The sequence below is a fragment of the Labrus bergylta genome, chromosome 11 (assembly GCF_963930695.1).
Source record: "Labrus bergylta chromosome 11, fLabBer1.1, whole genome shotgun sequence".
Taxonomy (NCBI): domain Eukaryota; kingdom Metazoa; phylum Chordata; class Actinopteri; order Labriformes; family Labridae; genus Labrus; species Labrus bergylta.
Window position 1 is genome coordinate 17,466,810 of NC_089205.1, and position 22,500 is coordinate 17,489,309.

At 39.8% G+C, this 22,500-nt stretch overlaps 2 protein-coding genes across 9 annotated transcripts in view; both read left to right on the forward strand.

Moving 5' to 3' along the window:
- Positions 1 to 1,128: 1,128 nt before the first annotated feature.
- tlcd5a (TLC domain containing 5a) lies at positions 1,129 to 7,127 on the forward strand. 4 transcript variants are annotated; one of them, XM_065960621.1, is made up of 3 exons: positions 1,129 to 1,481; positions 4,061 to 4,264; positions 4,709 to 7,127. In XM_065960621.1, exons 2-3 carry the CDS (start codon positions 4,069 to 4,071, stop codon positions 5,146 to 5,148), a joined length of 636 nt encoding a protein of 211 aa, XP_065816693.1. In that variant the 5' UTR covers positions 1,129 to 1,481; positions 4,061 to 4,068; the 3' UTR covers positions 5,149 to 7,127. The 4 variants fall into 4 exon arrangements, with proteins under 4 accessions (XP_065816693.1, XP_020510812.2, XP_065816691.1 ...); XM_020655156.3 differs by having other exon boundaries at positions 1,134 to 1,481; positions 4,616 to 7,127; XM_065960619.1 differs by lacking the exon at positions 1,129 to 1,481 and adding an exon at positions 1,682 to 2,384 and having other exon boundaries at positions 4,616 to 7,127.
- A 1,501-nt stretch (positions 7,128 to 8,628) lies between these two features.
- Positions 8,629 to 22,500, forward strand: part of arhgef12a (Rho guanine nucleotide exchange factor (GEF) 12a) — a 39,892-nt gene continuing 26,020 nt past the window's right edge. Inside the window, exons 1-2 of one of the 5 annotated variants that reach the window (XM_020654430.3) lie at positions 8,631 to 9,759; positions 9,847 to 10,053. In XM_020654430.3, coding sequence (XP_020510086.2) covers positions 10,022 to 10,053 — 32 coding nt within the window. In that variant the 5' untranslated portion in view covers positions 8,631 to 9,759; positions 9,847 to 10,021. Of the gene's footprint in view, positions 10,054 to 22,500 lie in introns of all 5 variants that reach the window. The other 4 variants (XM_020654438.3, XM_020654444.3, XM_065960254.1 and 1 more) reach the window with 4 other exon arrangements.

Genomic DNA, 22,500 nt, shown 5'->3' on the forward strand with positions numbered 1-22,500 from the left:
ACATAATCTACAAGTCCTCAGTAGCAGGAGTTCTTTGGATGTTGTTTCCAGGCTCATCTGCACACCATGCTAGTTGATTGGCAGTTTTAATATCTTATTTCATAGGACAATTTAAGTAAGGTCTCCTTTTTAAAAGCCATGAGTGGAGTCCTCGTGTCTGTCAATCACATTCTGAGTCAGTTAAGTGTCAAGTAAACCAAAGTCAAAGGAAATACTGTTGAAGGAAGGTTGTAATGTCTCACCATCCTGTTTATCCATGTTTGAGTTCAATAAACTGCAGCGTAGCCTTTTAAATGATCTCTACTGCCATCTGCTGCTCAAACAGGGTTTCTCATATCTGTTGAATCCAGAAGCCAGAATTAATATAATTTGGTTTCATGCCAAAAGCTAAGTGTTATTAATTTAAACATTTTATATCCCTAATCGTTTTGTCATGCTTTTGCGCTTCTTGATCTTTTGGGACCAAATTTCAGTTTGTGTGTCTGTTCTGTGTGGTTGAAGTATAATTTTGGTCTGTCATACCTCCATCTTCATCTCAGTCTTAACTGCCATATACTGTTCATTTTGTTTATGTTCTGTGATTGTTTGTCCTGCCTACTAAAGAACCAAATGAGTGAAATATTTCTATTTGTGGCCTTTTATGGTGATCAAGTGCCTTAACATTTCCACTGATATCTTTGCCATGTAATTATAGGATAGGTTCTATAAAAAATGTTTTTTTCTATGAAAGAGTTCTGACTACGCTGTTAAAAGTTGCCATAAGGAGAATATGAAGCAATTAGGTAATGTACCATTTAGGAGTTGTGTTTTACATGAATTGTTTCAATAAAGTCTTTCTTTGCACTGCAAAAAAAAAAAAGTGAAAGTAATATTTTTTTGTAACTCTCTCTGGGGACATTTTATGCCTTTTTCTAAGCAGTGAACAGAGGCCTGTCACATTTGACCACCTCAGCTTCCAGTGTACACATTTTTACTTTGAAGGTCAGGGCTTGCCACCAAGGTATTAAGCAATTACGATATTCTCAGCGACATTAAGTAAATTTAGCTACTAACAAAAATGAAACCCCTTTTTTACATTTATTGACATGTATGTGTATGTAGTTCCTCCTACTCACCACATGATGTCGCCACTGAAAAAAGGATGAAGCAACCTCCCATCACATGGACAATACATTATGGAAGATGGAAACATGTTCTCTCTGATATGAAATAATGACGCCATAATATCTAAACAACGACATAGAGTGGGATGATACGGAAGAAGAACCCCTCAACAATTGCCAAACAGTTGCATGTAGGCCTACAACGACCAGTGAGGTGGAGGGGCAACAACTGAAGAGGGATGCTGTGGAACAACGACACAGAGCAACCACTGTCTGCAAACAAGCCTTTTACAGCCTCCTAAACCAATATAACTTCACTGACTGAACGCAAAACGCGCAGGATGTACGCGAAGGAACAACTACATGTGCAGCCATAAGGTAAAAAAAATAATTTAATTTGACTGCTTTTGAGAAGCATCACCACCCGATAAGAAAACACTCCGTTAGCCCTTTAACGTTAGCTTGCTGTTGTTACTTTGCTAACTGGATAGTGCTAACTGGGTAGTTTTGCCTGCATGATCGTGTCTCTCTAAGGGGGGGGGGGGGGGGATATTATATCTGATGAAAAGGGAAGTTTTAAGTTTCGCTCAGCACGGGGATAACCATTAAGGCTAACATAAACTACAGCTGTTTTCAATTTACTTACCGCTAACGTTACGCCTTCGGTTTCCATGGAAAGAACCCTTCGACAATTGTTTCCATGGAAACCTAATAAAAACTGCTGTGCATGCCGCTAGATTTTTGCGTGTTGCGTTAGGGAACCTTGCTTCCACATCTGTTATTTCAAAGCCTTAAACCATCCCTATAACTCATCTCTGATCATATAACCAACAAAGAAATGTTCAAACAACTCTTCTATAGGAACACCACATAACATTTACGTTTCTAAAAATATAACTTAACTTTTTAAACTTTTTTTTTTTTTTTTTTAAATAAAGTGTAGGCCTATGTTAGGGCCATTTGTGTGTTCAATTTATGTGGGCTCTTTGTAGCAATTCATTGCTGTCCCAGTAGGTGGCATATTCACTTCGGTGTTGGTGAATGTACAATTAGAGGCGGAGGTAAACACTGACAGGTGAGCAGCCGACCGAGAGACGCGCACTGTTTTTGACCGCCGTTTGAAGTGTAGGGTGAATTGAACATTTAGCCTGGTTTTTGTTTTGCATTCAATTTTAAGTGTATGTGACGACCAGAAGATCTATTGTGAACAATTCGGATAAACCTGTTTGAGTGTGACAGCACGGAGTGAGTTATTCCCACGCAACACGGAAGACAATAAAAGTAGGGTAACCCCTCACTTGCTCAAATGTTTTGATATGCAAGATCAAACCACGACAGTGTATATTCTTATCGATTGCATTTATGTTTCTGCCTGTTCTCATGTAAGAGATAGGATACAGATTTGTAAATGTACCCAAACGGAATTGTCCATGTAGGCTATTTTGTGTTTATTTATATCTGTCACACATACCATTAGCACCATTGAATTCTTTGCTTATTAGTCATTTCTCGTCATGCAGATCCTTATGCAGATACTAGGCCTATGTTAAATTTCTTTCTTTCTTTCTTTCTTTCTTTCTTTCTTTCTTTCTTTCTTTCTTTCTTTCTTTCTTTCTTAAATGTTGGGCCAAGTGTTTTATATGTTAGTTGTTTTTAACAGAATACAACCAAACTAACCTTGCCTTTATATATTCTGTCATTCAAAATGTGTTTTTTTGTTTTTTTTTACCCAAACCCTTACAGAATCAGAATCAGAAATACTTTATTGATTCCGGAGGCAAAGCCGGTCGTTGCAGTTGCACAAAAACACAAGCAGTAGAAATATAGTTATATACAATCAAATATGAATAAAACAGTAATTAAAATGAAATATCAAGCAATAAGAAACAAGTTGTGCTTTGCAAAAGCACAGAGAGTGAGGACAATATGGACTATATACACATTTGTAAGACTATTGCACAGTTCATATAATATAACATTTTGTATTAATGGACAGATTATTCGTATTATTATATTGCACAGTTTAAATAAATAATGAAAAATGGAGGAGGTTACAGTTTTTTAGTGTGAGATAGTCCAGGGTCAGTTGTAGACTTTGATGGCCACAGGCATGAATGACCTCCTGTGGTGCATCGAGGGGGGGAAATCAATCTAGCGTTGATTGTGCTACTGTGCTGTTACCTGGAGATTTAAGGTGTTTTGTTATATATATTTATGCAGTCTGATTATGTTTGGACTATTTGTTGGACAAAACAATCAATATGCAATATTACAGACTATTTTCACTACATAATGACAGTATACTGCGGAATGGCCATTTAAGAAAATATTGGGAAGTTGTCCACCTTTTTTGCTACCTACTATGTCCACAAAACAGATTTGGCCAGGTAACCGAATTAAGTTTTCCCACTACAAATGTAATCACAGCTTCAACTCCCTCTGCCATCATTACTTATAGGATACCCCTTGTATTGTGATAGTACACACAAGAACAAAATAACTGCTGCATTAACCTTTCTCCCTCATGATGAATGTCTGACGCCCGGCACCCAGTAACCTCTCACCTAGTCCAGAAACTTGCTTGAAGTCTCAGAGACATCTTGTTCCAGACCAGTGAGGGTGGGCCTTTCCATTTGCATGGTCTGACCTCCTAGCACGAATGTCACAGCAGAAGAAGAGACGTCCCCCTCACCCCACCAGACCCTCAGCCTGCCAACTGTAGTGCTATTATAGTTCAAGCAAAGGCTAATTGTTGTTCACTTACAAAGGATCGCACAGTCCATGTCTTTGGATCGTAATGCTGTGTCTTTCTCCTGTAAGCGATATTACAGCACAAGATGAGTCTCTATGGATTTTTCTTTTAACTGTGTAATGTGATTCAAAGTTCACTTGATGACTGCTGACCGGGAAATTGTAAGGTCATCGTGAGGTTTTAGCTGTTTTCTTTTTGCCTGTAGAAAAGAAGATGGCACTCCTTGTGGTTTTTGCGCTGCTGTGCCTGTCCTGCTGGGCCTCTTTCTACTTTATCTTGTGCATTGTTAACGGGTCCAGAAGCTACGAGTGGAACTGTCGCCTCGTCACGCTGGTACATGGCATCTTGGCAGTCTGCATCACATCATACATAGGCCATGTGGATGGACCCTGGCCTTTCACTCATCCAGGTAGGGGGCTCATCAAATCATCAGTGTGTTATTATTTTTGCATAACAAACACATTTAATGAGAGTCAATTGTTAACATTGTTGCTGATTAATGCTGTCTATTTTGACTTGAAGTTTGAGCTCAAAATTGCTTCGCATGTTGTCCAAAATGCTGAGTGTTATTCAAAACAGACATTAGTGTGCACTGTTTAGACTACAACAACTTGCAAAGTGTGAATAAGCTCTTCATCAGAGAGCAAATCCTTTAACTGTGATCCTCCAACCTTTATTCTGTATTGCTTGTGTTATTGCAACTTATGTGTACAAATATGCTAACTACAGACTGTTGCATGTTTCTGTTCATGGATGCCAGGTACCAAGAACACTCCCCTGCAGATGAGTGCTTTGGTGGTGAGCCTGGGCTACTTTATTTTTGATATGGCCTGGTGTGTGTACTTCCGCACAGAGGGACCCGTTATGCTGGCCCACCACACCATGAGCATCCTGGGAATCCTGTTGACCCTGTGGCTGGGGGAGTCTGGCATCGAGGGATGCGCGGTTCTCTTTGGCAGTGAAATCACCAACCCCCTGCTGCAGACACGCTGGTTCCTCAAACAAACAGGACGCTACAGGACAGTGCTGGGGAACGTTGTAGACATCTCGTTCGTACTGCTGTTTGTGGTAATGCGAATCTTTGTGGGAGGCACAATGCTGTACTGTGAGCTGATCTCCCCAAGACCGAGATTCTTTATCAAGTGTGGGGGAGTGGCTATGTATGCTCTGTCCTGGGTGTTCATGGTGGACATTGTCCGATTTGCAATTCGGAAGAGCAAGAGCTGGCACAAACAGCAAAAGAACCAACAAGAGAAAGTGACAGCTAATGGCTACGAGTTGAAGAATGACTAATAGTTTTGTATTATCTTTTAGTAAACCGGTTCACATTTGGTGAGTTTTTCACTTTGGGTTACTTTGTAGAGACAGTACAAAAACAGTTTTTTTGGTATTTTAAACTAAAATTAAAAAGGGATATTTCACACAGTAGTCATGACTTTCTGTTTAGAATTGTCCTGTGACACCTTTTTGTGCTTTTTTTGATAAACTAGTTTTTATTGCCATAATGTCTGCTGAACACATGATAAATAAGGATTGATAATATACAACATGCAGTTAACAAACAACACAAATACAGTATGTCGTGTGTGTTCCTGAAAACCAAAGCACTTTCTATCAACACGTGAACAGATGTTACTCTAGTGGCCTACTCAAGTGAAGTGTTAGTGAAGAGACAGTTTACATGTAACACCCGTGGTGCTTGTGAAACATTTCTATTCACATCAGAAAGTAAGGGCTTAGCGGGGTTCTTTTGGCTCGTGTGAAACTTTGAGCAGAGCTGAAAGATACACTCAGGGAGAAGAAGTCATACCAGAAAGTCTGAGTGAGATACAGAGAGATGCATTGAGATGATGACTGTTTTTTTATGATTTACAGAAAGAAGTCTTCTATGCTTTTAACCACTGTAAAAAAAAAAAAAAGCTTACATATGATGTATTTCTCTCATGTATAGAAAGCAGTTCTCCTCTGGAAATGCGCTGATTTTGCAGTCTGTTTAGTTATGATTTACGCAAATTATAACCACTTCAAATGTTTACTACAAATTATTTTACATATTTTGTATTCAAAGTTATGTGAAATGTCTATATTTGCTGTATAGTTGAGTATGGACCAGAATGACTTGATTAAGTTGTTAAGACAGAAGTCCGATGACAGATCTGTATACTCTCTACAGGAAGTTCACTATTATTTAATTTAACAGAGTCATGTCACAGTCTCATGAAGATTTTGTCAGGTGAAACTAAAACTATTGAATGAAATGAAATTCACTGTGAGCTATCACAGCCAGGCTTTCTTTAGTCTTTGCCTTATGTTTGATCAAGAAAAAACAATGATTTAAGAGGTATATGTTCTACGTTTGATTAAGTCCCATAAACATTTTGATTTCTATATAAAGCCTTAACACAAGGGAGTACTGCCCAAATAACTAGGGCTGACAAATAAATAACTGTTGTTGTATATGTTCAATACAATGATAATGAAATAACACTGAGGTAATTGTGATTACAGAAATTCTGTTTCCCAGTTTAGTCATTTCTAACATGACAAAATAAGTAATTACTCTTTGTTTTATTGACATGTGGCGACTTTTGTCCTACTCTTTGTGTGGATTTTGACAGTGTTTGTCATTTTATATAAATTGTTGTCAGAAAAATATTAATCAAAGTATTTACATATGGATTTTAACTGGTATGGTCCAATCAGAAAAACACAAGTGCATCATGGGACTAAGGCGAAAGTGGTTTGGTATGCAGGTTATTAACATGAGTTAGTCAACTTCATGACTGGATTTGTTCGTTCGTTTGTATGAGGACAAACGGCGAACCACCAGCTTTCCTCTTTGTGCTTGGGCTTTATGTTTTTTTTTTTTTGTTATTATTATGAAGTTGTGATTTTAAATCTATTCAACATGGATATCTGCAGTTTAAATGTCTGTCATCCCTTTGTTTTGCAACTTGCATGAAATCACTGAAATAAGATGTGCTGCTCTCACACAAGGTCTAGTTTCCTCTTCACTATTTCATCTAAGAAAGTAACATCTCTAACTGGTGTGTGCCTTAGTTTTCTGAATGTACTTTCCTCATTTTCTTTCGTTTTTTGGTATGTCTTGTATTGTGAACTCTCAGTACATGTTGAAATTGTGAAGAGCCACTTTCAGTTTTGGGTTTCATGATTTGCCTTTGTAATGCCTGTGTGGAGTCAAATAAAGATGTGATTGATTGTTTTATGCATTTAAACTATTCAGAAAGAAAAATAAACATGAAGCTAAGGGATGGGCAGTGTTTGTGTCAATTAATTCAACAGACACTCCTATGTCTTTGTCTTACACTAGAATTGCACTGAGACTGAAGTTACCTTAGCTGTCCACATGATGGTGTCATATCAATTATAAATGAATGAGCAGCATGGCAACATGAGTAATTCTAAAAATGCTATTATAACAGTAAAATACAAACAAACAACAAAAAGACATTGTAGAAAGTAAAAAATGGTGCTGAAATTCCATGATGTATTTAAGAACTAGAGCATGCAAAGTTGTTTTGTACAACATTTTGAGTTATAGTGACTAGCATATGTTGTAGCATCATACAGTATTTTAAAGCTGCTACAAACATGCAGTTTCACATATGTCATTCATCTACACAAACACTGGCTATGTGTAAATAAATACTAAATTCATTGAATGAAATGTAAAGTTTGATATTGTTTTTGACAGGCAGTTTGAACACCTAACACTTACCATAACGTAGTTTGTAAAGTGTATTTTCTTCTCTCAGGTTAGTTTAATGAGACAAACACATGTAAACTAATATACAAACATGTACTCCAAGGGACTGTTAATGGAATCAATGAATATTAACTGCTCTGATACGGATTTTACCCAAAAATGATTTTTTTTGTAGACTATTGTCAAGGACATTGATGAAACCACCCAGCTGGACTCGAATATCCTTTTCTTTTCATTTCTGTCTCTGAAAGAGATCAAAACGTGCACAAACACATACATGAACACACAGACACACACCCACAGTCTGTCTTTCAGGCTTTATCTGCTGATGGGTTTAGTAAGATTCATAGAACAGGATTGTACTCTTATGGATGATGGACAAAGACTGAGCTGTGGGCTGTAAATAATGAACATAATGACTACTCTCTAGGTCCCTGAACAACCACAGATACACAGAGTATCATGAAATAATCATAAAACAGGACGCATAATTAAAGGTATTCAACAACCTAGAATAAACTGCCTCCTTACCACTTTCAAAAATGTCAAAGCAATGTTGTCGTATTTAAAAATTCAATAAATCAATTCTTATTGACAATTTTACCTAATATTAGTTGTTTGGCTTTATCTGCCACACTAATACTATACAAATCAAGTAGCCTTCTTATATTTGACAGGGTGACACGAGTGACTTTTTTCTTTAAAGTATGATTTAAAGATGAGTTGACCGCCAAATACAATCCATATTCTTCTCAATAATCAATAAATGAATTCACCAAAAGTCCAACACTTTTCATTCATAAACCTCTCAATTTAATTCGGTGATGAAATATTAAATATGCTACTTCAGAAATTAACAAGAAACTACTATTAGTCGCAATATTAGCAGTGGCTATTTAATAGTTATTGTTGTTTTTTTTGTGTATACCAGTAACATTTTCAGCGGTGTTCCCCAACATTACACTGAAACAATATGAGTTTTCTCATCTCCCGGCGGAAGTGGTTAGTGGAAGCGCTATAGTGGACTACAACAGCTAGCGAGCTAGGGCGTTGCTAGCGGCAGAAAGTGGGATTTTTTTTTTTTGGTATCTTTCCGCAAAGTTGTGTCCTCGTACAAATAACGTCTTGCGGTGGAAAAAGCTGCCGTGTGTGTTCGCTTATAAGTTTTTTTATGCGTCTCGTTAAGTATTTGTAGCTGGGGTGTTTTTTTTCTCAAAGGACTGGTGTTACTTTCTGTCCCGTTAGCTGACCACATAGCTAGCCTGCTCGCATCCACGGGAATTCTGCCGAGAAACGACTGAATTCTGGAAACATGGAGTCAAGGAACGTCGCGCTGTGCTAACCCGACTTCACTGGATTTTCTCTCGGGCCAAGGAGACTTTTTTTTTTTTTGAAGGACATTATACGAGGAAGCCCAGTCAACATTCACGCCGAGTTGTGTGTATATATTTTCGGTAGCTGGCCCCGGCTCATTGTTGTGAACGAGAGTTTGCTTAGTTTGCACTCGAAACAAGAGCATACGAAGCAAAGTTTTTTTTTTTTTTTTTTTTTTTTTGCTGAAAGAGCTCATCTGTTTTGTTAGCTGTTAGCTAACGACATTCAACAGCCAGCCTTCCCCGTGAGAAAAGATTTCTAGGAAGAAATACGTTGTTTTTTTATCCACCATCTTATCATATTTGTTGTGTTTCTATTTTACGTCGGTGTTTAACATTAGCTGCGGTTGTTTTTTGCGCTAGTGTGTAACACGGGGGGTTTGTTTTAAAAACTCGCTTTTTGAGCCACGGGAGAATCGTCCCCACATCCCCAGACAGGCATTTCTGGGAGCAGGGAATACCAAATGGGACTGGAGGAATTTCCAGCATCTTCATCAAATATCATTTAGGAACCGAGGCCATTCAGCCGAGCCCGGGGTGGTGGTGGTGGTGGTGGCAGACTGGACTACATCGCTGGGCCAAGGTGTGTGTTACATTGGGAGACAGATTGTTTACACATTTTACATCGGCGGAAAAAACTGGCATGTGAATGCACAGGATTCATACAAGGAGTTCGTACATGCAAGACAACTTGCGCCAGCTGGTGCAGTGTATTATTCTTGTTGCCAAAATATTGTTCATCGCCGGGGTAGGATATCATCTGACTGAGCAGCTAATACGACAGAGGCCCCGATTAATTTTAAGGTCTGCACTGTGGACAGATTCCTCACCTTCTGACAAGGGATATTGGGGAACAGACATTTAGACAGTATTTTTTTTTCTTCCCTAAAGTGTTTGGACGTGCCAGCTGTGTCCTACAAATAATTTATTCTCGACAACACCAGTCTCTAAATCCTTGCCTACCACAGACGAATGCCAGAGAAGGACGCGCCACTAAATCGCCTCATCACACTCTGGAAAATGTTAATCGGATATAATTTGCTGCAAATCTAGATCCGGAAGCCCAATGAGTGACACACAGTCCAGCTTCACTGACAGGTACAGTATACAACAGCATTCATACTCTTTTAAAGCACTGTCTGTACTCCCATTACCTTAGAGCAAAACATAATGTTAATTTGTTGCGAATGTTTGGTTATGGTGATATTAATCTGAAATTCAACCCGCTGTCTGATGAAAACATGTTTGACATGCTCCAAGCAAAGCACTTCTTTGTGGTGATGTGCTCCATAATAACTGGGTTACACAATCTAATTACTAAGAAAGGACATTAGATCTTTATGGAAACTCTGCTGATCTCAGCATGGGTAATGGAGTCCTCTGCAGACAGTAAAGTACCACTTGTCAATAAAGTAAGAATGCCACTGTCAGTCTGTGTGTGCCAAGGAACAGCAGCCCCATGATCCCTGCACACCTTTCAGCATCACTATTACCTCTAAGCCTTTAAAGCTTACCTTCTCCAACACCTATTAAAACAATCTCTGGATTTAGACAAAACCTTAGCTTCGTGGAGTAATCACCTTATCTCAGGCTTCTGTTAACTTCTACTCAGTGGTTGGACACTGTTGCTAAGATCAGCTGGCTAAATAGTGTGTCATGGCCTGAAGATCAAGTTAAATAGTGTGGAGGGATCAGTCTGTCCCATCCTAAGCCACTGTTCTGTTATTTCATAATTATAAGCATGAATTCCACTCTGTTTTTGTTCCTGGATAATAAGGAGGTCTCTGCTCTCAGTTTGATGTACTCTGGCATTGAAACAGAGAAGTGAAGCTGTTGCGTTACGTCATGTTCCGTCCCACCTGAATCCCACATACCTGCAAGGAGAGCAGGCCAATACCGTGGAATGTGATAGTTGGATTTTCAGGGCAGAAGGAAGCTTTTGTGCACAGGTTGGGATCTGAAAATATCCTCATGGGCTAGGCTAGGGCATAAGCTAGAGGCAAAAACCCAACCCCATTTTACATGACCCCCCTCCCCCATTGCTGGCACCAATTGCTATTGTGGTGCTCTTTATTGTGTGTCATTTGAGACGGCATTACCACAACAAGACAGCATTGTAATCATCATATCTCTCGTTGTTTAGGATATTACTTTCCTATCATTTCAGAAACTGTTAATGGAATTTAAACTGTACTTGATGCAGTGAAGAACTGCTCTTGCTGTTGGTGTAGTCTGCTGTAGTCTGATGTAAAGGCTTGAATCCAAGTTTTGGTTTGATATCTTTAAAGGATGGGGATTTCAAACAAATAAACTATTTTGTAGTCACTGACAATTCATTGAACATAATTTGATTGCCCTCCACCCACACATGTACACCCACACCTAGCCAGATCATGTGTTTCCAAATGAATACTTGTGATCAGATCTCACTTTCTCCCTTCATATGCAAACAAGGAGCTTCATTCAGCTTCATTAGCCTTTAAAAACAGTAAATGATAATAACAGACCGTGATGCAGCATGTCCACATGTGGTACAGAGGAGAGGATGGTTGCAGACTTAATATGATGACAAAATGACCTACGTGATTACGTGACCTACACAGTTCCACATTATAAAACATCAGTGTCCTAACTGTGCCGCATTAATATAAACTGATCAACAGCTTGCGTGTCACATCTTGCTTGATTCACAGTATGTGGAGACATTGATCACGTATCGTTGCAGGCTGTGCACGGAAATAAGTGTCTCTTTTTGAGTCAGGGAAGGGGCATGTCAGACAGAAAGATTTGCATTATATCTCATCTTCTCCTCTGTGGATCATCTGTATTTCCATTGCCCTGTAAGTGTTAAATCTCAGAAACTGTGTTTGTGGATCACGGTATGCCCCGCGCTGACTCATCCTCTTTCTTCATCAGAGAGGTTAAGAACTTACTTTTCACAACTCTTTTGATTTTATTTTCATGTCCAAGTGTGAAGACTTAGGCTAGTTTTACAAAGTGGTAATCCACACAGAATTTAAAGGCTGCAGAAGTATCTTTATCTGGTTCTGAATGTCACAGCCTCTACAGCAATATCACCGGCCCCCTGGCACTTGTGCTTTTTCTGCTTCTTTGGTTGTTTAATGGTGGTTAGCAAATCATTTTCACATGCACCACAGTGACTGTCTGGCCATAGTGCCGCATTACAACCAGGCGCTGGCAAAACTATAGAAAAATATATTTTCACAATATGGTTTAAGTTGCATGAACGCTTGATTTTTTCGAAATGAATGACTAATTGATTATTCCAAAATCATGACCCATAGTCAACCCTCCCTACCTCCCACACTCAATGTCTCTGTCCTTGCTTTCTCTCCCTCCAGCCTGTGTTGTGCATTTTGTTTTTGTTCTGTTGGCTTGGGTGGGAGCATGCATCCAACATCTATTGGGGCTGTGCCGCCAGCAGATGGGTCAGTTTAGTGTGCTGTGAGCTCTTTGTCATAGAGTTCTGCTGATCTCCACGTTTTTTCCCACCCCCCTCCCTGAGGCCCTCCCGGGAAGTGGTGCTGGTGACATCACTAATAGTACACAATAGCTTTCAGTGGGAGCAAACTGGCTGTACACAGTATGCTCCTCTGCAGGTCCATCAGTGTAGGTCAGGTGTGTACAGAGAGGCTGGTTAGAGACTATCTCCAATGTTTCCTTAGTGGAGGAAAAGGCTTTAGTTATTACTATTAGGGCTACACAATGGATTGCAATGGTCGGAATTTCTCTCTAGGTGCACGATTTGACCTGTTTGATGGAGGCCCAGGTATAATGGCCATGCTTCAACAACATGTTGATGCAGTCCCATAAAGCTCCCTTACCATCAGATACCCTCAGATGGATTGCCCCCAATGCAGTGATTGAAAAAAACCCCCAGCTTTTTTGGGTTAGGGAGGGACATGTTGCAAAAAGTATTGTGTAAAACACAAACAACAGCAGATAGACATAAAAAGTGAGTCATAGTCATTCAAAGGTGAGACAATATTACAATTGTTGTCACTTATTTCTATGTCAGTGGACTACTAAAGTAATCACGTCAACACTAAGTGATTATAACAACACAGTTTATGTTTGCTTTACTGCTGTGAAATTAGTTTCCTCATGATGGATGTTTCCATGAGTGCTTCTGTCAGCTGGGTTTGCTTGTATGTGTTTCCTGTATTTGGCATCTCTCCCTGATAATGCAGTCTGCTAGTGCTACTCCATCTAGTCAGCATTGATGCTAGTGAAGCAGTGTCAGCTGCTCTGAATGGTATTATAAGTACCCAGAAGTCATTGCACATGCCTACAGCTCAGTAAGCAGCAGAGAATGGCACTTTCTATCTTTAAAGCTTACATGTTTGTAGAACTGAAAGAAAAAGGGAGCTTCAGGTGGGAATTGCAGGGTTTCTCACGATATGGTTCATGATGCATGCCTAATGATAACCATAATATCATGATACAGCAATTCTGCAATATCTGATGTAATGCATGTAGGGCTACAGTAACCGATTATTTAAAAATCCCTGTCTTTAGTCAAGAGCAATAGTAATCTACAAGAGGAAATAAGAGAGGTCTCTTAAAAACAATTAAACTACCGGTAGTTTCCCTTTTTGTCAAACATGATTTCTTGCCCCTTTTACATATTTATTTTCTTACTAATTGTTTTTTAATTTATGCTCATCTCAATTGTTGTATTTTTACCTTCACTGATGTGTCACTATAGATGCTCCTAGGATTATCTTATCTTGTCTTATTACTAGGCCTTTGTAGTATCATATTTTAAGTCAATTAGACTGGCTAATGTAAATGATTTCCTATGTTGAAGAGATGCCCTACACCTGCTCATCCTACTCACTGCAATCAAATCAAAACAGCACAACAACTTCAACAAAACAAAGACATGTTATGACTGTAATTTAAATTGTTAATAGTAACATTTAATAATTACATTTGTTAACAAATGTAAAAGATCTGCTTTATTGTTTATAAACTCAAACTTCATGCAACCACTGCACAAGTCGGAGCTGGCCACCTCTGTCAAAAAAGTCTGTATTTATCCCTGCTCGTTGAAATAATGTGTCCAACAAAAAACAGAGTCACATGCTCTTGTAACTGTGCCGAATACAAGTGCAGCTAAAATGGGCAACACCACAAACCTTAGCCACCGTTTGAAAACAATATCACCCGTTAGAACACACAGAATGAAATAAATGTCCCAAACGACTGTTAGTGTGGACCATAGACTGTAAACAATAATATCTACAGTCTTGGTGTGGACCCTCAGCAAGCAACAGGCAAGTAAGTGTTACTGCCTAGAAGCAAACTGTCCTGTCAGCGTTGTGAAATGTTCGTCTGTTCAAGTAAAGTTTGTCAGGTTCTGGCAATAAAGAATGGTTAAACCCCAATTACCATCTGGTTTATTCAACTTTCTCTCGGTTCTTTCAATTTAAAGAATTAATGATTTGACAATTATCGTGATAATTATCGATATCGACTGATATGACATTTTTTATCGTGATAACATTTTTAGGGCATATCGCCCAGGCCTAATTGCTGTATTGATATTTTGTCCCACCCCTAAGGGGGAGCTTTTGCAGGTTCAGCAACACTTATGTTCAAGTCAAAACAAATCCTTTGAATTAATTCAGCAACATATCTATGTTTTATTTAACTGAGTATCTCATCTTTAGGAAAATAACAATGTGTTATGCTGTTCAAAAAACAACTAGCAGGCTATTCAAAATAAAAATTAAAAACTTATAGTTGCATCCCTAGTTCTTTAGAGTATCTTAATACTTTGTAATCTGGCCAATCCTATATCTGTGGAAGTAGTGTAATTGTTCTAAAAGCAGTGATGTTTCAAGAGTATCACACATTCTCTCGCACAATTTAAGTCAAGAGCAAAGAGACAAAACCCTCTGAATAATTTACAACCATACCTTATCCCTTGTTGTGATGGCTGTAGGCCTTTTCTTTTCCATTCAGTTCTTTTTCACTGCATTTTTTTAGGTCAAAGCAAGCTGTTGTCAGCCTTTATATCACCAGCTTTTAGCTAGCAGATTAGTGTTGATTATTTTAAGGGTTATACTTGACTCAGAATGAAGTAGAACTAGAACTTACATTATTTTACAATAATACAAACAGTTTCAAACATGTTTTCTTTCTACCCTGCCTTAAGAGGTCTGGCCAAAAAAACAACAACCAAAAAACATTTTAACCAGAAGGACACATTTACAGAAAATCATATCTGTAAAATTAATGCCACCCATGGCATATCTCTTCATCGATGTGGTGCCTGAGAGAAGTATGGTGGCTGGTGGATGCAAATACCAGTGATAAAGAAACGTGTGTAAACCCAACAGCTGTGCAATAAATCCCCCGTTGTTTAAAGAGTAACATAGTAAGATTTGGGTTGGATTGTGTTTTAATTATGGTTGCCCTGCAATAAGATGTTTGGTATACTCCCCCCCCCCCCCCCCCCCCATCCAGGGAAGATCTAAGAAGTCCAGATTGATGTATTGCTCTCTCGTCTATTTCTAATTATTTTTGTGTCATAGCCGGGTGTCAAGTCTTATCAAGGATTTTGTCATCGTGGGAATAAATGTGCATAGTTCTTGTTGCTTACACTGTGTATGACTTTAACTGGTTAATATTTTCTTTTTACATTTGAAGAGAGAGGACAGTAATAAGGCTTCAACCTGTTCATCCCTGCTAGATGTCATATTCATGCCTTGAACCATCACAGATACATTTACACTGAAGTCACTAGTGAGAAGAGAGCCTCTGAATCCTGTCGAGTCAGTTCTTTCTTGCAGCGGTTGTATCATATTCTTTGTTATGTCTGACCATAAGCTTTTCCCCCCGTCTCCTCAATAACATAAATGAGACTAGCACTAATTAAACTGCATTATATCATCCTTCAATTGGATCATTGCAACATACCACCCTGGAATTATTTTGCTGACAGTGACCGATTAACAAAGAGCTCTGGTAATAGGTTTATTGATGACATGGTCACTTTTGATTTCGGTGGGCAATTTAATATTCTCCAAAAAGAAAAATGAATGTCATGGTTGTCTTAAAAGCTGAGCTCTGTAACTCTGTATTTTAAATTATTAGTTGAAAGTCTGTTGGTCCAGATTCTTTGTTCTGTTTATTTATAGAATGTAAATGAGGACCTTAGGAAGACCCTGCTCACACCTGCATGTAACTTTGGCATGCACACACCAACTCTCACCTCTCAGTTCATGCTTGTCAGGTCCCATTTCACTCTTTTCACACACTCCCTTAATCACATCCATCTTTTATTTCACTCTCTGTTCCATTGGGCCATTTCTCTCCTCTTCACCACTAGAGATGTTCAAATACCTTTTCCTAATCTTCTAGCTACCACGAAAACAATAGAAAGGTAAAGGGGATTGGGGGGAGTAAGGGAGGTAAAGGTTAACACTGACATTGTACTGTCTTTAACTTTCTGCTAGCACCCTTTTTGTTGTTGTTTGTTTAGTGATATACCTCAAACTAGTTTTTTTTTTTTGTTTTGTGTTTTTGTTATGGTACAGGATAGGTGCATTAACTGGTGTACATCACAATACCTGCACGGCAGTCTTTCTGCCCTATCAGGGGCAAACCAATACTAGAATTGATATTGCTACAACATTAGTCGCCATCACATTTTTTATTTTGACTGAAGGAAGGACGTAGAAACAGTTTAATGAAATTTGCCTTGACAAAATAGCCAATTAGACACACATAATGGTTATATTCTATGATAAGCTTGGTCTTTTTTGTGTTTTTTTACAGTTGATAATAGAAAAGGGAGGAATTTTTCATCTTAAACAAGTCAGAATGTGCTAACAGGGAATAAATGTACACAAATATAGGAAAGGCAGGGCGATATAAGGGAGGGAAAGAAACAGGCTACGCCCCAGGGGTAGGGACTTTGTAGAACTGGAGGAAGTCTGGGCTGTGGCAGGGTCTCTGACTAAGTGCTGGGGGAGTTGGGGGGTCTCTCACACAGCACTGTGATGCTGATGCTTGTGGACACCCTCTACAATCCTTCCCTGTTAGCCAAGAGAGCTTCAGGGCCAAAACATTACTTTCACTCTACAAAGACAGGATCACTACAATGGAGGAAAAGGGGACACGGCTGAGAGAGAGAGAGAGAGAGAGAGAGAGAGCGCTGTCTTCCCCGAGTGTCATGTCCTCACATGTCCATGTAAGGGTTTTGTTGCAATGAACAAGGCTAATGCCTTTAAGCTAAGTGTGGCACTTGTGAAGCGATGATATTCTGCAGTCTGCACACTGGACAATAGATCTGATGCTGGAAATTTAACTTGTCTTCATATCTAAGTGCACACATGTCTGCTCAGTCTTTGTTTGATCTGTCAGGAAATCAATGGTTGATTTTTAAAAAGCAGCATCTCTGCTGTAGCTCCCCTCTCTGTAGGGTCCAAGAATGGGGATGCCCCTATTGAATGTCGCTGAGACTAGCAACCTACTTTCATACAGTGATTTATGTTAAACCACCTCCTTCTGCTGATTCGGGGGCAACAAGACACTCTTACACCTTCCTCTTAGGGCGCGGTCACACTGGTCATCTGTACCGTGATGTACCCAAGCACGATTGCCCCCCCTACTGCGCCATTCCCACGCTGGCCGGCACGGCCCGCGGTCATACTGGCCAGGACTAACCGTGCCTAAGCACGATTACCTCTTGTACATAACGTCGTAATAAAACACATGCATGCTTTATGTTATTATGAAACGTGCTCAGTTTACAAACAGGCGGACGAGAGTGAGAGAGAGAAAAAGAGACACGCAGTCGAGTCCGCGTCTGCACATCGGAGAACAACACACAGCATGACAGCTACTTTACTGACTTTGCAGCTTATTTTAAGCCATTTGAATCAGACACAGCCATAAATAAATTAAAAAATAAAATAGACGCGCGGCCGAGTCCACAGGCAAGTCCGCGGCCGCACATTGGAGAAAAACACAGAGAGCATGACAGCTACTTTACTGACTTTGCAGCTTATTTTAAGCCATTTTAATCAGACACAACAATAAATAAATTAAAAAATAAAATAGACACGCAGCTGAGTCCGCGCGGACGCCCGCACATCGGAGAACAACACAGAGAACATGACAGCTACTTTGTGGCTTGTATTGTGTCATGTTAGTCAGATACAGCCATGATTTCTCCATAATGAAGGCTGTCAGCGTTGTGTACTCGCGTGCTTGTGCCCGTGTATGAAGTGTACCGTGCTGAAGCACACCTCTACGAAGTGTGCCAAAGCCAAGGAAGTGTACCGTGCCTAAGCATGATACGGAGCAGTCACAGTGGTCAAACGAACTGGACTTTAGGGTTGAAGCGTGCTTGGGCACGGTACGGATGGCCAGTGTGACCGCGCCCTTACTCTACAAAAATACAGATTCTGTCACCAACCTGAATACACATCGACTTCAAATCGCTTTGATAGCAGAAAGCAAGGAGCAGAAAAAAAGAAAAATGAGGAAGAGAGAGTGCAGGCAAGGGTAAATGTTCTCATGGTTTCCCTTAGTGATGAATCACTCATATTTTAAGTGTCATCCTGCATTCAACAAGCGAGATTTATTTTAAGAGGTTAGCGTAACAGATGGAACATTTTATAGCATTGGAGAGGATGAGGTAGCAGTAATGTGCTTTTGCTACAAGTTGCATCAGCTTTATTAATACTATAAGGCTGCTGCTTCTGATAGCCTTAAATTATCTTTGAGACTTTTGCAAAAAAATGTAATTATTTTTGCGGGTGTTCCCAGCAGATCCATCCATAAGATCAGTCCTCTTTCTCTGTCCAGTCTGTTCTGAGATTGTGTTTTAGGGCTCTTTACCACCAGCAATATGGACAGTGTAGCACGTGGAACCACCTCTTTTCATTTCCCAGCGCTGGAGGACAGCAGACAGCATAGCGTGAAGAAATGTCTATCCCCCGGCCCTCATGTCAGGAATCCTGATGAGGTTTATTGGGGCAGAAAGGGCACAGTTTTCCCCCTGAGGCTGTAGCTTGAGCTCCAGAGCTATTGCTCTTGTCTCTCTTAACGCACCACACCTCTCCCTCCCTCCCTCCCTCCCTCCCTCCCTCTCTCTCTGTCTGTGTCTCACACACTCACTTAATCTTCTCCTTCTTAAAATCCATACCTCACCTAACACAACAGAACATGGCTACACTGCTAGAGTAGAAAGTAGAAACATCTGACATCAGTGTATTTGATAAAAGACTAGACTGTGAAACAGTAGGTGGTTTATAGAAGCACTATGCCTGTGTGGGTGTTGACTACTTCTTTTTCAGGGGCAGGGAGTGGAAAGATGTGACGTCATGCTGGCTGTGTATTTGTGCACCCACAATGTGTGACTCAGGTATATAGATTAGATAACAAGCAGTGTGTGTCTCTGTATGTTTGGGTTCTCTGCTATTGGCAGGCTGCAGGCATGAATCAGGCTTTTCAAGAGACTGTATCATTACACCATTGAGATAGAATAATACAGCAGTTTGTAAATAGGGGAATGAATGGTTGGCCGAGAAGAGACGCTTAGACATTGCACAGTTCCATAGGGTGCTTAGCAGGCCGGTGCCATGACTCTGCACAAAACCAAGCTGAAGGCAGTGTGCCGCTACCACCACCACCAGAGTTGCACTTGAGTTCTGCCATGTTTTTCAGGCAAATCTAACTTTTAAGGAAGTTTTTGCAGCAAGTTAGGTTCACCTCCTGGAATGAAACACACCTCTGTCAGATCTGTGCAGCTTGATGGCACCTCCCAAAACTCAACAATCCTGTCCTAGTTTCATGACTGTATCTGCTTTTACTGATTCAAAGAGGAACCAAGAATAAGTTGAAGTGCTTCCGGTGAATCTTACAAGAGTTGGTCTAGTTCCTTGTTGTTCACTGTTTTCCTTCCTCTTCAGTTTGGGATATCCTTTCAAAGAAATGGCTGTGTTTCAGAGTCCTGTTCCCTCAGGGCTGTTTGTCCCTCCCTCCTTCACTTCTCTCTCTCTCTCTCTCTCTCTCTCTCTCTCTCTCCCTCTCCCTCTCCCTCTCTCTCTCTCTCTGTCTCTCTCTCTCTCTCTCTGGTCTGCTCTAGTCCCGGCCTCTCTCTTCTTGCTGCCACTGTTGCTGCAGTTGGCCCAGCTCTGCCACAGTTTTCCATCAAAACACCAAACCTCAATGGAGCATTCAAGCCCAGGCCCGCTCCAGTGCTGCCCCTCCCTCCCATCCCACCCTGTTCTGACTCTGCCTTTTTCTCCCTTTCTTACTGCCTGCAAAATAAATGGCCTCGTCCAGGAAGGACTTCAAGACTGTTATAGCTGGATCAGAAGAAGTGAATGGGTTAAGTGAAATAGATTTTGAAGAGGGGAATTTTATATTTTCAGAGTCTACCTTGAGATAGTTACTTCAGTCCATAAAACTATTTTATAGAGTGATAATAAATATATGCTAGTAGATGTTATCTAAAGTTTGACACCAAGAAGGGTTTGTCAAAATAGCTTTTGATCAATTTAATGCTTGACTAGGGGTGTGATGAGATCTCACAATATTAAAATGTGACAATATTTCTTGCTGTGGTGTTAACTGTCTTACAATTTAAGTGCATAGACCCATGTGGGAGTCTGATGTTGAACTGCAAATTCTAAATCATACCCTGGCCACTTTTAAATTGTTGTGACAGCTAGTGGAGATACAGATCACAGTTGATCCCTGACCCGAGCAATCGGGTGTGCTCTATGACTAACTGTGTGTGTTAAACCGGTGACGAGGGTATGGCCAAAAATCGGTGTTGTAGCAAAACGTATACCAGTGACCGTTTCATCACATCGTGTTTGTTTATCATGCATGTATCAGCTAGTGGCTGCGTACAAGTCAAGTCAAGCTTTTATAACATCAATGAGCATGTAGTACAGTGCAGCTGTAAATTTAGACAAAAAAAATCCCTTACATAGCCCTGTGATTGCTCCAAACACTGAAGATATAGTTCCTAACTAACCCTCCCTGTGTGTTTTGTCTGACTCACAAGCGTTGTGTGTGCAGCCAGTGCAGACACACACACACACATCAACTATGTAAGTTTATGTCCCTGATGGGGGATAACAAATACTATTATTTTGAAACGATGCTTGTATTGTTATCATTGTTGGAACTGTAGCAATGAGTATATGGTCACGGAAATTGATTACCAGTTAAAACATTTCTTAAAGGGCCTGCATATTTATTTTGTGACTTTCAATCGAATAGACCTATTTTTACAGTCATATATTTTGTCATCAAAGTTTTCTTAGAATATTGTACAAATTATCATCCTGTCTTGTCTTGTTCTCTTGAACCCAATGTGGTGTCTTGACTCGTGAGCTGAGTGTATCGTCACACCCCTTCAATTGACTGATCATTTCAGCTCTTGTATTTTAGTAATAAGTCATTTATTGTTCGTGTAATAGAGTGAATAGTAGAGTGTTTAAAGTACCATCAGGACAAAGAACAATAAACTACTGTTGTCTACTGGACAGAGAATTCCCTGCTAATGTGAAGCCATTGTTGTAGTTCAACAGAGACATACTGTTAAGTTATGCAAGCTATGACTTTGTGTCAGTGAAACTGTTCAGGGTAAATTCAAGGGAAATGTTGACCTGGCAGTGAATTCCTTTTAAAATGAACCGTCACCATTGTAGTAACTGGGATTGTTACTCATCAGAATTCAGGACAGCTGAAACAAACATCCTTTCAGATTCTTTGGGTGTCATGTATCATTTCTCTGTGGCATCTTCAACTATAGATGTTCACAGTATTTCTGCCAAGGAGGCATGTTTGACTTATCACAGCTACAAGCCTGAGCTACAGAAAATTGAAGCCTGCTAAGCCAGCTGTATAACTTTGACAGCTACTTATTTTGGACAGTAAATCTCGGGTTGAGGTAATAAATGCATGTCATGCTGTCTTTAGCAGGTATTTTTCAGGTAACTTACAGTCAAATATGAAACACTAACGTTTGGCCTGTTATGGCGAGGCCTAGATGTATTTTACTAGCACATTTTAACCTAAAGTATTACGTTAGTATTTATTTGTTAGATTTGAAAAGTGTAAGTAAACTGTATTTAGAATCAACTTGTGGAGGCGCTAATGGCCTAGCGGTTAGGACGCGCCCCGTGTAAGGAGGCTGTGGTCCTGTAAGCGGTAGACCTGGGTTCAAGTCCGACCTGTGGCTCCTTTCCCTCATGTCATACCTAACTCTCTCCCGATTTCCTTTCTATCCATTGTCCTATCTCCATAAAGACATAAGCCCAAAAATAAATCTTATAAAAATAATCAAGTTGTTTTAAAAAAGCATGATATTGTTTTCAATCTTTACAGTTGCACAATCCAAAAAGTGCAGGATAATAGATTAGAGTTTACAACAAGTGATTATTATGAGTTAATCCTTTTTGTATCACCAGCATGAGTTAGTGTGCCATCTTTAAAATGCTAAAGTATGTTTGTTTTTATGCAGCCTTTTTGCACATGTGTTTGTTT